Here is a 15474-nt window from a genome sequence, read left to right on the forward strand (position 1 = left end):
GTATAGAACTGAAATAGCAATATAAAAGTAGATTATCACCTTATTTTACTATAAACTGAATTTCGATTTCCGCTGTCAATCACATTTTAATGCCTACACCTCACGGAACTTACATGTACCAAATATCTGTTGAAGTATGAATTGAGAAGTCAATAAAATCAAACATTATAATTTATACGATTGTATACATTTGATATCAAATGAACAGAAAACCTCTTCTGATTGAATAACGATTGAAAAAAATATCAATTTATAAATGCCTATTGATATGCAGTTGTAACCAAATACGAATATGCATTTTGTACTTTCGGTAATGAGAGTGCAGTCTTCTTTTAGGTCATATAATATATTTGACTTATGCGTAGTAAATATGTTTTGTTTGTTTACATTTTTCTCTGACAAATCTGCTATTCATAAAATATCTTCTAATTGATCTATCCATTGAAAGCCATTGAAAAGAAACACACTATAAAGACCTACGATAGATTAAGTTGATGCTATTAAGAGTATATGCTATTATTTTGTACGGAAAAGGACTGATATTGACCAAGTAAGATTTCTATTTTATTTCATTTTATTCATTTATTTATTTTTTAACTGTTTAGTATGGTGGCTGATATGTGCCATTCCTGATTTCGCCCCGCGAACCCGCCAAGCGCAAAGTCGAAAATTAACAAGTTAAAATGACGGGGTGCGGAGCGAAAACTCGCTTATTTGCGAGGGCGCGGGGCAAAGTTTAATAAATAAAATTTCTTCCCGCGAGGGGCGGAACGAGATTTAAGAAATAAAACGGCGGGGTCGCGGTACGAAATCACGCTCATTAGCGGGGGCTCGGGGCGAAGTTTTATATTCGAAAAGCCGATAATTAAAAGTTAAAATGGCGATGGCGCGGAGCAAAAACACGCTAATTAGCGGGGGTTCTAATAAGTGTGTTTTCGCTCCGCGCTCCGACCGTTTTATTTCTTAAATCACGTCCAGCGCCCCCGCTAATTAGTGTGTTTTCGCCCCGCGATCACGCCATTTTAACTTGTTAATTCTCGACTTTTCGCTTGGCGGGGTCGCAGGGCGAAGACACGATTGGCACAAATCATTGTTTAGTATATAAACGCGGTATCGATAGATCTTTTTATATCAAAATATTTAAGAAATAAAAATAAACTCGATAGTCTCAATAATTTTAGTACCGCTCACAATTGCTCAAGAATATTCAAACGAACTCTCTTAAATATGATTTTTTTACCATTTTCACTTAAAGAACCGGTTTAAGAGAAATGAAAATTTGTTACATAATTCCACTAAAACCTCGCTTTTCCAGTTTTGTAATGACCATTAAGACTTTTATGATTAGCATCTTGTTTTTTTTTCTGGTTTTACGCCAATTTTAATATATTGTTTTGTTCATATCTATGGGGTCGGTCCACTTAATTTGCTTTCCTAGACAATTAACGGGTAAATACCAACATCCCTGTAAGTGGAGGACTATTAATCCAACTCTATTTTTGAAACAGCGGGGAGATACAAATGACCATTTCACTTAAAAGTCAAACGATATCGCCTCGCCGGGACGAACGAACCTACGTTCTGCTGTCTATTAAACTAAGCGAGCAACGATACAATTCCCATCAAAGTTTAAAGAATGCTATGCTTTTTACCCCTTTCATATGTAAATTTTGTAAAGAACCGGTTTTTTTTTTTGGCTTTATGTTCGATTATATACGGAAGCCTACGGAAGCCCATTGAGGCCGTTTTGAGATAGAAGTTAGAACTTAGATGTTAGATCTAAGAACTTAGATCTTAGAACTTAGGTCTTAGCTCTTAGAACTTAGAGGTTCCATATTGGCGGGAACACGCCATATTAACTTCCAGATAGGCAAGAAGATGTGAGATAAAACTTTTTATTATATTTCTTTAATTCTAGTTTTTAATTTAAAGAATTGCAGAGATATAGCTAGAACGTTAAAAGATTGAGTTATTATATATTATATATAAGGACCGGATAAAAAACAACCAATTTCAAGAGGAGACAAAGGTCGACCAATCTATCTTCAACAAGCTGAAAAAAATCTTCGATGCGAGACACAAGCTTTAAAACTGATATATCTGTTGCCTGTATTTATGTATTCCCCAATTATCAAATTTTAAATAGTATTTGAATTTGTTACTAATAATTTATAATAATTCAAAAATGTCGGTTTTCTAATGTGTATTAAAATAATTTGATTATTTTTCCTATTACAGAGTCTTCGTTATCCTTTTTCCGGATTATTAAAGTGGACTCTAAATTAGCATGGAGGTTTGGAATTTGGCTGTTTGTTAATACACCAGCAACAAGTGTTGTAATCACATATTTAGCTGTCATTCTCGGAGGGGCGCATTTAACAAGACTAGAACTGATCAACTTTGTTTGACATGTAAACGGTTACGACAAGTTATAGCCATGTTGAGTCTGCATCATCGGAGCGATCTGTACAGTCGACTCGTTTTATGGCAAACAGCGACAACTCGCCGGAAGTGATAGCGTCATACTACGTAGAGACATAAGAGGAGCTGAAAATTCAACGCTAACATTGCTTCAACATTTTTTTCAGCTTTAACGGCACATAAAGCGTAGCAGGGATGAACAGTTTTATGTATGGAAAGAGTGTAGCAAATCAGCGTTTAGAATCCTTGTAGGGATTACTTCGTATCGGCGGACTTCATTATTCAAGGATCTTATCGATTTCAATGTTTGGATATAACAAATCGTGTACCCATGGAATGTATAAGATATTGTTTATGGATCCAAGCAGAACTCTACATGACAAGCTAAACCCAAAAGAATTTTGAAATACCTTTCGGAAGACCTAATATAATGTATCTTTACCTGAAATCTATGGTGGGCATAACTGTGGTCATCGTGTTGATCAAGAAAACATAAAGATATAGCAGAACTTTATAGATCACTTAAAGGACCGCATTGTAACTTGAAACTTGTTCGAGTGTTGTCGTCGAATAAAGGAAAGTTTTTGACAGCCATTAACGAACCTTGAATTTTTACAGATGATCTTGGAACATTTTAACAATGACTTACAATGAACATTCAATTGGGGTTCGTGTTGGCATTCACAATTATTAATTATAAGTCATAATATTTATTAATTATTATATTGATTTTATTGTTAAATATATATTTGTAATTTTAACATAAGATTTATGTGATTTCAGATATTACAACCTGTGTGTCCTAATAATATCTGTTGTGCTTAATGATGTCAGGAATATTGTTAAAAAACCTATTGAACTGTTTCAAGATAATTGTTTATGGTGAACGTCTGGTGTAGTCAAAGCTTCAATAAATGGTCCGATCAAATTATGTGTTTATTTTACATTTAAAATTACATGTATGTGCACTTTGCATCAGCGATCAATCCTTTCGTGTTTCCATTTCTACTAGGTCAAGATCACTGTGGCCACTTAAATGAAAAATAATAATTGCCCTAATTTTATCGAACTGCACTTCTGTATTAATATTTGACGAAATTATCAGCGGTTTGATACTGATTGGGGCTACCATGATATAAGAATATTAAAAGACAAACATTTGTCTTATATAATATTGAAAACAATGCCATTTGCTACAATTTCCTAAGGTGACAAAGGGGCATAATTCTATCTTAGAACTTAGATATTAGAACTTAGACATTAGAACTTAGTTCTTAGAACATAGACATTAGAACTTAGACATTAGAACTTAGACATTATAACTTAGTGATTAGAACTTAGTTATTAGAACTAAATCATTAGAACTTAGTTATTACAACTTAGAAAATCGGTTTTGAAAGAGCTAAAAGAAGGACATATAACTCCGTTCTCAAACATAAAACTTTTTTCAAGTTACAGTAAACTGCAAAACATGATACAAGACACTTATCTCATTTATCTCAAAAAAGAATAACATAATCTCGACAAGAACTTGTCAATGGCATACCCCCGTGCTGCACACTCAATTAATAATTAATACTTACAGGTCTGTTACAAAAATATTTATGGTAAAGATCAATGATATATGTAGGTCTACATCGACTATTTATAGAAAAAAAGAAGTTCCTTTGATCTCAGGGATACCATGAGACAAAAAAGTCAAGAAATTCTAATGTTATGGTAAAATCCAATAAAATCTAGTTCCAACAAATTTCCCTTATATTGAAAAAACTCCAAACCAAGGCTGTAAAGTGTACGATGGATGTTCCTAAGCATGGTTCAGATGAAATAAAACATAGAAAATAAAGAGTTAACAAAATACGTATTTTTAAACGTTTTGTTAAAAGATTTAGAAAATATAGCGTTTCTTAATACTTCATATATTCAAAACATACATTTGAACTTAAACCAGAACGATGAACTAAGAACTTTGATAAACATTTCTGTAAAATGTCTAATTCGTTTAATGTGTCAATGAAAATGACGCTATCGTTGCGGGCAATTTTTGCTGTTTGATACTTCGAGGCATAAAGAACTGTACCCGTCTATCGCTACTTGGATGCAGAATCCATATGGCTTTAACATTTCGTAACGATTTACATGCCACACAATGTTAGGACCTTTTGAGACATATCTTCGCTGAGATGGTCAGTGGTTTTGCGTTCATTAGTTCTTTCGGGATCGATTTGTGGCATTAGCCTCATTACAGAATCCGTAAACATTGCAACCGGTAGTCAGTCTCTAATTTGTGCAACATCGATCGAAACCAAAACACTTGACACTCCTCAGGATTACTACAATAATTGGGTCCCTTACTTCGTCCTAATAGGTGAACGTGTTTTGCGTCGGACATGATTGTTAGCCTTGTAAAATAAACTATGAATAAGTAATTTGTAATCAGTTCTAATCTTGTTAAATGTGCCCCTCTGAGAATGACAGCTAAATCCATGATCACAACACTAGATACTGGTAGATACTGGTGTTATAACAGCCAATTCAAAACATCCATGCCCATGTACACACCATTTTCGTCGTCCTTAAAGGAATAAAGAAGATTCTGCAATTGGAAAAATTATCAAATTTTTGTTCACATTACGAAACCAACCAAACTGACTATTACACAATTTAAATACTGTTCCAAAGTTGGGGAATAACGCACTAAGACAGGCAACATATATCAGTTTTGATGCTTGTGTCCCTTATCGTAGGTCTTTTTTGTTGCAAGGTTTGGCTAAAATAGCTACAATGGGCTAAAAAGCCTCCTTTGCTTCCTATTGAAATTCGTTGCGTTTCACCACGCTTTTTAAGTTATACAGATAAGATCACCTAATCTTATAACATAATAGCTATATCTCTGCAATTCTTAAAGATAAAATATAAATTAAAGAAATATAATTAAAAATTTACCTACCATACATCTTCATGTCTATCTTGCATTCAATATGGCGTTTTCCCGCCTACACGGAACCTCTTGTTCTAAGAACTAAGACCTAAGTTCTAAGATCTAAGTTCTAAGATCTAACATTTAAGTTCTAACTTCTAACTCAAAACGGCCTCAATGGGCTTCCGTAGTTACACAATTTTGAATACTGTTCCCAATTTGACAATTTGTGAATTACACAAAGACAGGTTGGAAGGTTTGGTTAAAATAACGACAATGGTAGTTTTACGGAACCTCTAGTTATAAGAACTAAGACCTAAGTTCTTAGATATAAGACTTAAGATCTAACATCTAAGTTTAAATTGTTATCTTTTAACTCAAAACGGCCTCAATGGGCTTCCGTTTAGAGCGTGCAATTAGGTGTTGTGTACGTTCAAGTAGTGTTGAACGATAAGTTATGTTGATTTTTTCAATTATATAAGATGCTCATATATCCTCAACTGAACCCCCATTTCTTTCTTTAAAACATTTAAAATGTCTATTGTTATTTTATCTCTGTCTAATGATAACTAAATGTCTATAGTGCATTTTCTTTTCAGGACTTTACAACCGGAACATTTATATTGTCAACTATTATTTTGTTGAAACCTTATGTATTTTATTGAAACCTGAGTGAATAAAGATATTTGAATTTGATATAGAAATCTCTTAAGTTTCTTTTATAAGAATCATTTAAAGAAAAATAAAGTAGATTTTTTTTATGTAGTAATTATAAATCCACCTTTTTGCAACAATTATGAAAAGGTTTTTACGTCAGACGTAGTCGCTAAGGGGTTCTTCTTGTTCATCTTGGCCACAAAGCTATAGAGGCATGTTTTTTTGTTTTGTTTTTTTTGTTCAAAGCTATTTAATGTTGTTCTTTAACTTCTTTACCGTCAACAAGCCTAGAGTTTTCTATTAACTTCTACTGCATTTCTATGTAGTGCGATGATCTTTTGTCCTACGCAGATTGCGCATGCGCATGAAAATGCTACATCCGAACGAATATTCAAACCAACGTACCGAGTTGTTAAAGGTCCAAAGAGTATAAAAGATATCAAAAACAAACAATAAATTCCTACTCTCACAGAACACTATTCAAGATTTAAATTTTAAAATGGAGAGATATACACAGTCCCTAAAGAACGCAGAAAACGACACAATTGAAAATGTTGCAGGCACGGTTTGATTGAATCTGTGCGTTGACGTTAATAGAAAGTACAAGTAACCGTCCACGCCCTAAAAAAAATTAATGCGACTTTGTTTCCAGATTTTTAGTCAAAGCAAGATGATTAGATTACTTTCAGCAATGTTCATATTAAAAAATATTATTCTATTTATCTAATTTTGTTACATAGTTTGGACAATCGTGATTTTTTATTTTTTCATTATCCGCGATGCACGATGGTACGATGGTGAAAACGCGATGGCACGATGACGAAAACACGATGGTACGATGGTGAAAACACGATGGTACGATCGCAATGTCGCAATGGTACGATGGTGAAAACGCGATTTTATATTGCGTTTACGCCATCGTACCATCGCGTTTTCGCCATAGTATATTCGCGCCATCGTGTTTTCACCATCGTGCCATCGCGTTTTCACCATTGTACCATCGCGCTTTCACCGTCGTGCCATCGTGTTTTCACCATCGTACCATTTTGCATTCACCATAGTACCATCGCGCTTTCACCATTGTACAATCGCGTCTTCGCCATCGCACCATCGCGCTTTCACCATCGTACCATCACGTTTTCACGATCGTGCCATCCCGTTTTCACCATCATACCATCGCGATTTCACCATCGTACTCTTGCTTTTTCACCATCGTACCATCGCACCATCGTGTTTTCATCATCGTACCATCTGCGTTTTTACCATCGTGACATGGCGTTTTCACCATCGTGTCATCGCGCTTTCACCGTCGTGCCATCGTGTTTTCACCATCTTACCATCGTGCATTCACCATCGTACCATTGCTTTTTCATTATCGTGTTTTCGTGCCATCGCGATTTCACCATCGCACTATTGTGTTTTCATCATCATAACATCGCGTTTTCACCATCGTATCATTGTGCCATCGCGTTTTCACCATCGTGCCATCGTGCATCGAGGGTACAGACTAAATAATAAATCACGAATGTCCAAACGGAACACCGTACATATGTGTGCAAATAAGTATGCTTTCGGTAACTGTACATTTTACTTCAAATAGTTGTATATACAGATACATGTATATCATGAGAAGACTGTCTAAGAGGCAACTTGAATAGAAATCGTTAGTTACTGTTAAGTACTCTAGGTTGATCAACTGCTAGGATATGTTACCACAATATTCGCAGAAATAACAAGAAAAAACAAAACAAAATAAAATATTCTTATTTCCATTTATATAGAATATATTCTTTTATCTGCATTCAAAATATAGTTTTGATAATATTAGTTTGACAGTTCTGTAGAACTTGTTTTTATTATCTACTAAAAAGGAATGAAATTCAGTTACTCATATTTTCTTTTGATTCGGTAATATAGTACTCTGTTCAGTCTCTATTATAGAAGTTCAATTAGAAAGAAATATATACCATGTAACATATCTTATTATAAGGTGTTTTCATTCCAGGTTTTATCAGGGTAAAACGTCTGTTTGGCAATGGGAGCAAACTCAATTAAGGAACACAACACCAATGTTTTGAAGAGCCTCAAAAAAGGAGATTTAGTGGAGGTCAAAAGGAGTGTTTTATACTCACACTGGGCGGTGTATGCAGGTATTAAATTATTTATGTTTCCTTTTATTTCTTTGTAAAGTTGTATTTTTTTTGGAGCTGAAAATGAGCGCTGAATATATATCATTGTTCAAAATGTTTTACCAAAATGAAACAGTTTCATTCACATTTAATTTATTGAAACCATTGTACAATAAAGCCACCAGCAAATACACTAATAACAAAACATTATTTATATTACCATCATGAGACGAAATACATGATATGTTTATTTATTGTCAACTAATACAAACAATAATAACAAAATGTTAAGCAATAGACCACAATAAATTAAATTAAAATTAAATTTAGATTATTTCTCTATTCTCAAATAAGAAAATAACATGCTTTTTTGTTTTGATATAAAGTTTTGTAATGTAAGATGGCAGAGGTGATATTTGCAGTATCTATTTTCTTGAGGTCAAAACGTATTATCTTGAGCTTTTAGATATAATATTATGGCTACTTATTGTCTTAAAGCCTTAAGATATAATCGTGTGAAAAAAACTTTTATCTTGTGGCCTCCTCTTATTACTAATTTGATGCCGCAAGACATACCTTGTGGCCTCAAGACATTATCCATAGGCCACAACTAATTACCTTGAAGCATCAAAACATTATATTGCGGCCACGATTTATTATCTTTTTTTCGACTTATTATCTTGTGCTCACAACTTATGATCTAGAAGCGACGTTTCAGTATCTTGTGGCCACGAATTATTATCTTCAGCCCACGACTTATTTGAAGCAATACAATTTTCGTTTCATTTTCAGCGGACCCATCTGTTTGACCTTATATGTCACGGACCGAATATGGCACACGTGTGACTTATTCGGGTCGAATTTGTCGGACGTGTGGCATATTCGGTTAAATATTGCATACTCCTCAGCCGAAAATAAAACATAAAATGTGCCATATTCGGTTGGGTTGAGATTTTTTTATGATCACTTAAACGTATTTGTCACTTACCAAAAATGCGCATAAAATAAAAATACAAACGTGTACGTCACTTTTAGATTTTTGTTTATAAATAAGTCCGTTTTGCACAATAATGTTTATTAAAAAACAAAAACTAATGACAGAATCGCAAATACCACAACCGCCATCTTCATCAACGTCATCATCAGCAGCAGAATTATAATCATCATCACAAGTGTATAATAAACAAATATTTCACCGAATTTTTTTAAAAGTGTATAATAAACAAATATTTCACCGAATTTTTTTTAAAGTGTATAATGAACATATATTTCATAAAATTTGTTAAAAGTGTATGATAAACAAATTTTTCATCGATTTTTTTAAAAGTATATAATAAACAAAAAAATTCACCAAACATATTTGGTGAGTATCGTACTGCAATATCCCTGTAAACAAAAACATACATTCGTCTTGTACTAAAATATGTTTTTATTTTTGTATATTTCTAGCTGCTTGAACAAACAAATAAATGATTCAAGAGTCCTTGATTAATCTACAAGCTATTAGTTTAAATGTATTTATTTATGCTCAATTGCGAAGCAAGTTCTTTCAACTTATATACATCACTTTAAAGTCCACTTCCTGGAACTAACCAATACTGGTATCAAATGAAGAAACATAGTCGTGACCCGAGTTGGGCTCGCACTCACAATCTTGGGATTGAGAGGCAAACATCTTGGTCATTAGATCACCACTACCCCTTATCATTGTATCATCCATACTTTGTGATTCATCAGGAAAGCAATCACATCTTGCTAGAGCTTAAATGACATATATGCTGCAACAAAGCAAACGTCGAATGCATGTTTAACTCTGTCAAACAGTTTGTTTGAAACAACTTTAACGCGTTCTTGAAATCGCCATTTCGAAAATGGTCATGACGGTTTAAGGCATAGGAGCAATTTAGTTATAAATGTCATATGAACAGAACGCCATTCATATTATCCCCTCTTGTGCGCACCACTGTAAAATTATACATGGTTTGCAGTTTGGAGAATATGTTTTTCTTTTTCGTGATTAATAAAGTTTTGATTTTGCTTAAAAAGTCACGGCGTAAATTATTTTTTTTTCGTGGTATAACGTCATTTGTAAAGTGCATGTCAAAATCACGCTTTTAACGCGTAAGATCAACTTACAAGTTTCATAACCATGCCCCTAGATCAAATACTGTTTATGTTACACGGGACACAAGCTGACGATTTCCGATTTGTCTAAGAAAAGGGCAGTCACTCTGGCATGACTGTCCGAATCGACAAACACAATCCGATGTACAATAACATAATGCTGGCCAACGTTCATGTAAAATTTCATGACCCCTAATTAAAGTATTTATGGAGCAACACTAAAGATTCCGGGACAGACAGCTGCACGTACTCGGGCTCAGGCGCACGAACAAGTAAACGTTTAAATCTCCCCTCCCCCTTTAGAGTAGGGGGCATGATAAGCAAGGCGATGTGGACTAAAACAAATATATATCTATTACAAATTAACGATAACGATGATGATTCATCATTTATGATAATGATGTTTTGTTGTTGTTGTGGATGATGATGATGATGATGATAATGATGATGATGATAATGATGATGATGATGGTATATTATTAAAGTTGATGAAGGTAGGTTAAAACGTCGACGATTATGTTAGATTACTGTGTACGTTTTACATATACGGTCAGGCATTTACTACCAAATTGCAGAAACGTATATGGCATATAAACACAGCTGTAATTAATTCGGCCGAATATGTCCCACACGTGTGACATATACGTTCCGTGACATGTACGGTCCGACAGCATCACCGCTAACAAAGTTAAATATAAATATGTTATTTTTTCTTTATACCGAATTATCATCAAAATAAATTACAATAGTCATATAATAAACGTGGCAAATACATTAAGTTACATTTGTATGTATGGTAGATTTGTCTTAGACTTTATTAAGAGAAATATATTTTGATTTCTCTTAAAGAACACAAAATGATGAAAAAGTTATTGCATATGTTCAATGACGACGTACAAAAGTTATGATTAAATGTAATATGGTATATTCAGCGCAGCATGGTGAATGTGGTTTACATATTGGCGGTCCTTTGACTTAAGTAATGTATTCGTCATTACCATTTAACTTAAAACATTTAAGAACGCACACACACCAACACACACACACGCACACACACACGCTCACGTACATGCGCACGCACACAGACACAACAACAACAAGAACAACGACAACATAACACAGCCGTATATTTGATTTATAAACAAACAGGAATAAAGAAGGAAATTCATAAAAGAATTGACATATGTCCTTGAAACTGGTATCTTTCAGTGTAACATCGTTATATATCATTAATAATAATTGTCTGAAAACAAGTCACTAAAGGGATTCGAATTCAAAAACGGGATAAGGGGTTTGGTAGGGGGCAAGTGAATTGATTCAGCGACCTTAAAGGTATAAATTTATAGCTTTTATTTCTTGAAAGCCCATAATGTTCCAAACATGCTCTAATATATATTTCTCAAAAACTTTACATCTTAGTGTCTTGGAATAGTTTTAAAATACTAATTTGCCGGTTACCTTACCATCTATTGTTTCTGTTTCACTTTTTTGGCAATTATCACAGGGACAGTAAGTAAAAATACTACTTTTCATTTTGCTACGTTTACGAGTATGACAAATGATTTCACATTCATATTCAAACATGCTTTTATCCATTATGTTGACATAATAAAAATAATATTTGCACCTTTAAAGAAGGAAAAAAGAAGGAAAACTTATGTGAGGCACAATGTGCATTTAATTTAATACTTTCATGAATAATGAAAGAAACGCCCGATCGTACAAAAAAGTACAATAATATAAACATGTCCCTGTGTGTTTTACTGGAACACTGACTCTTTGACGAATGCTTCACCACCACAGCATGTGACCCACCGCTTCTGTGTGGTCTGTGTGATATTAAAATTCATTGAAAACAAACGACCATTCCCTTTGGCTAATATAAGTCTTACCTCAAAATAATAAGTTATGGCCACATGATAATTAGTTGTGACAACAAGATGATCAGTTTTGGACACAAAATCATAACTTGTGGCCACAGTATAATATCTTGAGGCCACAAGATAGTAGTTGTGGCAACAAGATGATAAGTTTTGGTCACAAGATAATAAGTTGTAGGCACAATATAATATCTTGAGGCCAAATGATAATAAATTTTCTGTAATGTTCCTTCAAATGTTAACATAATAATATTCATCTTAAGAAGCACAAAATACTTGAAGTAAACATTAAATTGAGATAAACCGTCTCAATAACTATTTACCTCAAAATATCCTTATTACAATTTTTTATTACTTTGTATTTACTAGTACAAAAGAGCAAAAATATAAACACTTATTAATTGCTGCTATTCTAAATAATCCTATTTCAAGTATTCTTGTTAGCACCATAAAAAGTTGTTATTTACTTTGTTATAATAATTGAACAGAGGTGTGAAGATGTGAAAGGCAACCAAAGACTGTTGTTTTTTTAAATGAAAGATGATTGCATTGTATTACAGTTGACTGGTTACTACACTCAAAAAAAAAAAAAAAAAAAAAAAAAAAAAATCTCAATTATTTTTTTTGCGTTAAACATAACATAACATAACATAAATTTTATTTAACATATAATTGTAAACATAAAATTTATAGTCAAATCATATTCTGTATAGTGTAAAGTGTTACAAGTTACAATTAGCCGAGAAGTATTGTTAACCAGTATGAACAAATGTTATGATATATGTAACAGAGTTTGCATAAGAAATACTTATACAAGTAAGAAAAAAATGTACTTCAACAAAGAAGAAAAAATATTTGTTAACGTTGCCGAGAAGTATTGTTGACAAATATGAATAAAGGTTACGACACAATTGCATAAAAAATACTTATGCATGCATGTACACAGTAGAACGAGATTTGTTCACGTGCCGATTATTATTGGTGACAAGTATAAACATAAATACACTAAAATATGTAAGAAGCTATGTAGAAAGATATTTGTTAACGTTATATCATATCGATATCCACAAATAAAACGGCAATTATAATATTTCTAAGATGACATAACCGTTGTATATGTACTAATCATTTATTGTCGTAGTTATCTCCCATTTACTTGTAATCATAAGAAAAAATGTATGTTATCGGATATTTAAATCTTAAGTTATTTCCTCTCTTTCAATGCATAGTACAGACAACTTGCCAGATTATTAATTGTTTTGATATTTGTGATTGTCATTAGTGTTTCGAATTTTTGCATTGAAGGCCATCTACAAAAATATGGTTTAAAAAACTTTCTACGTAAATTGTAATATTTCGGGCATATTAATAAGAAATGATGTTCTGTCTCTACTAAAATTAATGAACAATTTCGACATTTTCTGTTTTCTCTTGGAATATTATCGTGCCATCCTTTTTCTATTTCGAGATTATGAGCTGATAGTCTAATTTTGGTTAAAATAATCCTATGGCTATGTTTGTTTATAACGCTTAAATACTTTTCGCACTGAAATTCGTGTTTAAAATGACTGTAAGACGAAAGTCTGTTAGAATTATTAATGCTTGAATACCAATTTTGTTTGTAGATATCTAAAATTCTTTGCTTTATGACATATACATTTATATTTAAATTATCTTGTTGTAGCCAAAAGTAAGACATTCCTATTTGGTTCAGTATATTTTTTATTTGATAAGCCCAGTTTTTTTCTCTGTATGATAGCTCACTATCTGCATCTTCTTTTAGCATGTTATACATTTTTTTAAGAATTGAGTTATCAGGTGTCCTAAGTATTTTAATCCAGTATTTGAACATTATGATTTTACGGTATATTGCCATTGGATATCTCCCTATTTCTCCATATAATGCATCTAGATTTGTTGATTTACGGTAGATAGATAGATATCTATCTATCCCTATTTCTCCATATAATGCATCTAGATTTGTTGATTTACGGACACAAAGGATCTTTCGAATAAATTTACAATGTACAAGTTCTATATTTTTACAATCGTAGTATCCAAACACTTCTGCGCTATAATTTAAGACGGATCCAACTAGTGTATCAAACAGTTAACATTTATCTTGAATCTTTAGATCAAGTTGGTTAAATACTGTAAAAAGGTTATGCATAGAAAATGATGAATGTTGACCAAGATGCTTTTGTGTCCGATTCCAATGTCCATTTTTAAAGAAATAATCCCCTAAATATTTAAAGCTTTTAACAATTTCTAAAGTCTGACCGTTGAAAATGAAGTTAAATGTTGAATGTCTACCTTGTTCAAATATCATTATTTTATTGTTCCAACATAGTCACTTTAAAGGAACAAATGATAATAAATGCAACATATATGTTTAACTTATGTTATTTATGGTTGGCATAAAATTTCCGTCATGACTGGTCATTAAGTAACATAAAGTTAATAGAGTTTGAACCTTTATATAAAGTAGAATATTATAAAATAGGTTTTGCTTCGTCATCGATTTGAAAAAACCTGTAATTTTATGTTAGATTTTCGCCATATCGACGGCTGAATAAGAGCATTAAATATTCCAGACAATCTGTTATAGAATAATATTAACAATTACATGTATATCAATTATAATATTATATGACTAATACTCATATCCCAACAGTCGGAAGTGACATTTTATATATTGCTTATATATGCTTCGGTAGCTTAATATGTTTATTCAGATTGTTATGTATGCAACATATTACATGTATATAATTTATATCTGACCAGTTGGTATTTCCAATATTATCATTGTTCTATTTTTAGAACATAAACTACATGTATGTACTAGAAGGTTCTTAACTGTTGTAGAAAACTCATGCATTATATTTAGATAGAAACTTCTGGAATGATCTTTATTGTTGAAGTTGCTAGATTATGATTACTTGAGAACATAATAGACCTTTCTGGAAACTTCTTAGTTAATATATATAAGGAGACATTTTTCATTAATCTTATCTTTAAGTCATCAGTTACCTTTTTAGTCATCAGTGATCTTTTAAGTCATCAATATATTTGGAGTATTATTCAATTTGGAAATTAAGTGATTTATTGGAGCTTGGATTATTAATAATTCTTGTGGATTTTATTGTGGGAATTTATTCTAAAGTGTTCTTGGATTTAACTTGGATTTAACTGTGCTATTGAAAAAGGATCATTCCAGGATCAGACTAGACATTTGTAATTTTTATTTGGACTTCAGGTATTTGTAAACATAATTTGTTATTTTATTTTTCTTTAATAATTTTACTGTAATAAATTTGTTATTGTTACAAGTTTGTTGCTGGCT

General features: G+C 32.4%; 1 protein-coding gene across 1 annotated transcript in view; it reads left to right on the forward strand.

The window, feature by feature from the left end:
* The first annotated feature begins 8005 nt into the window (after positions 1-8005).
* LOC132744894 (phospholipase A and acyltransferase 3-like) overlaps positions 8006-15474 on the forward strand; it is a 46729-nt gene continuing 39260 nt past the window's right edge. Inside the window, exon 1 of the mRNA XM_060733687.1 lies at positions 8006-8148. Within this exon, the coding sequence (XP_060589670.1) occupies positions 8034-8148 (115 nt within the window). The 5' untranslated portion in view covers positions 8006-8033. The remainder of the gene's footprint in view (positions 8149-15474) is intronic.

This window comes from Ruditapes philippinarum, unplaced genomic scaffold (assembly GCF_026571515.1).
Source record: "Ruditapes philippinarum isolate M1 unplaced genomic scaffold, ASM2657151v2 ctg1794_1_1_1_1, whole genome shotgun sequence".
Lineage (NCBI taxonomy): Eukaryota > Metazoa > Mollusca > Bivalvia > Venerida > Veneridae > Ruditapes > Ruditapes philippinarum.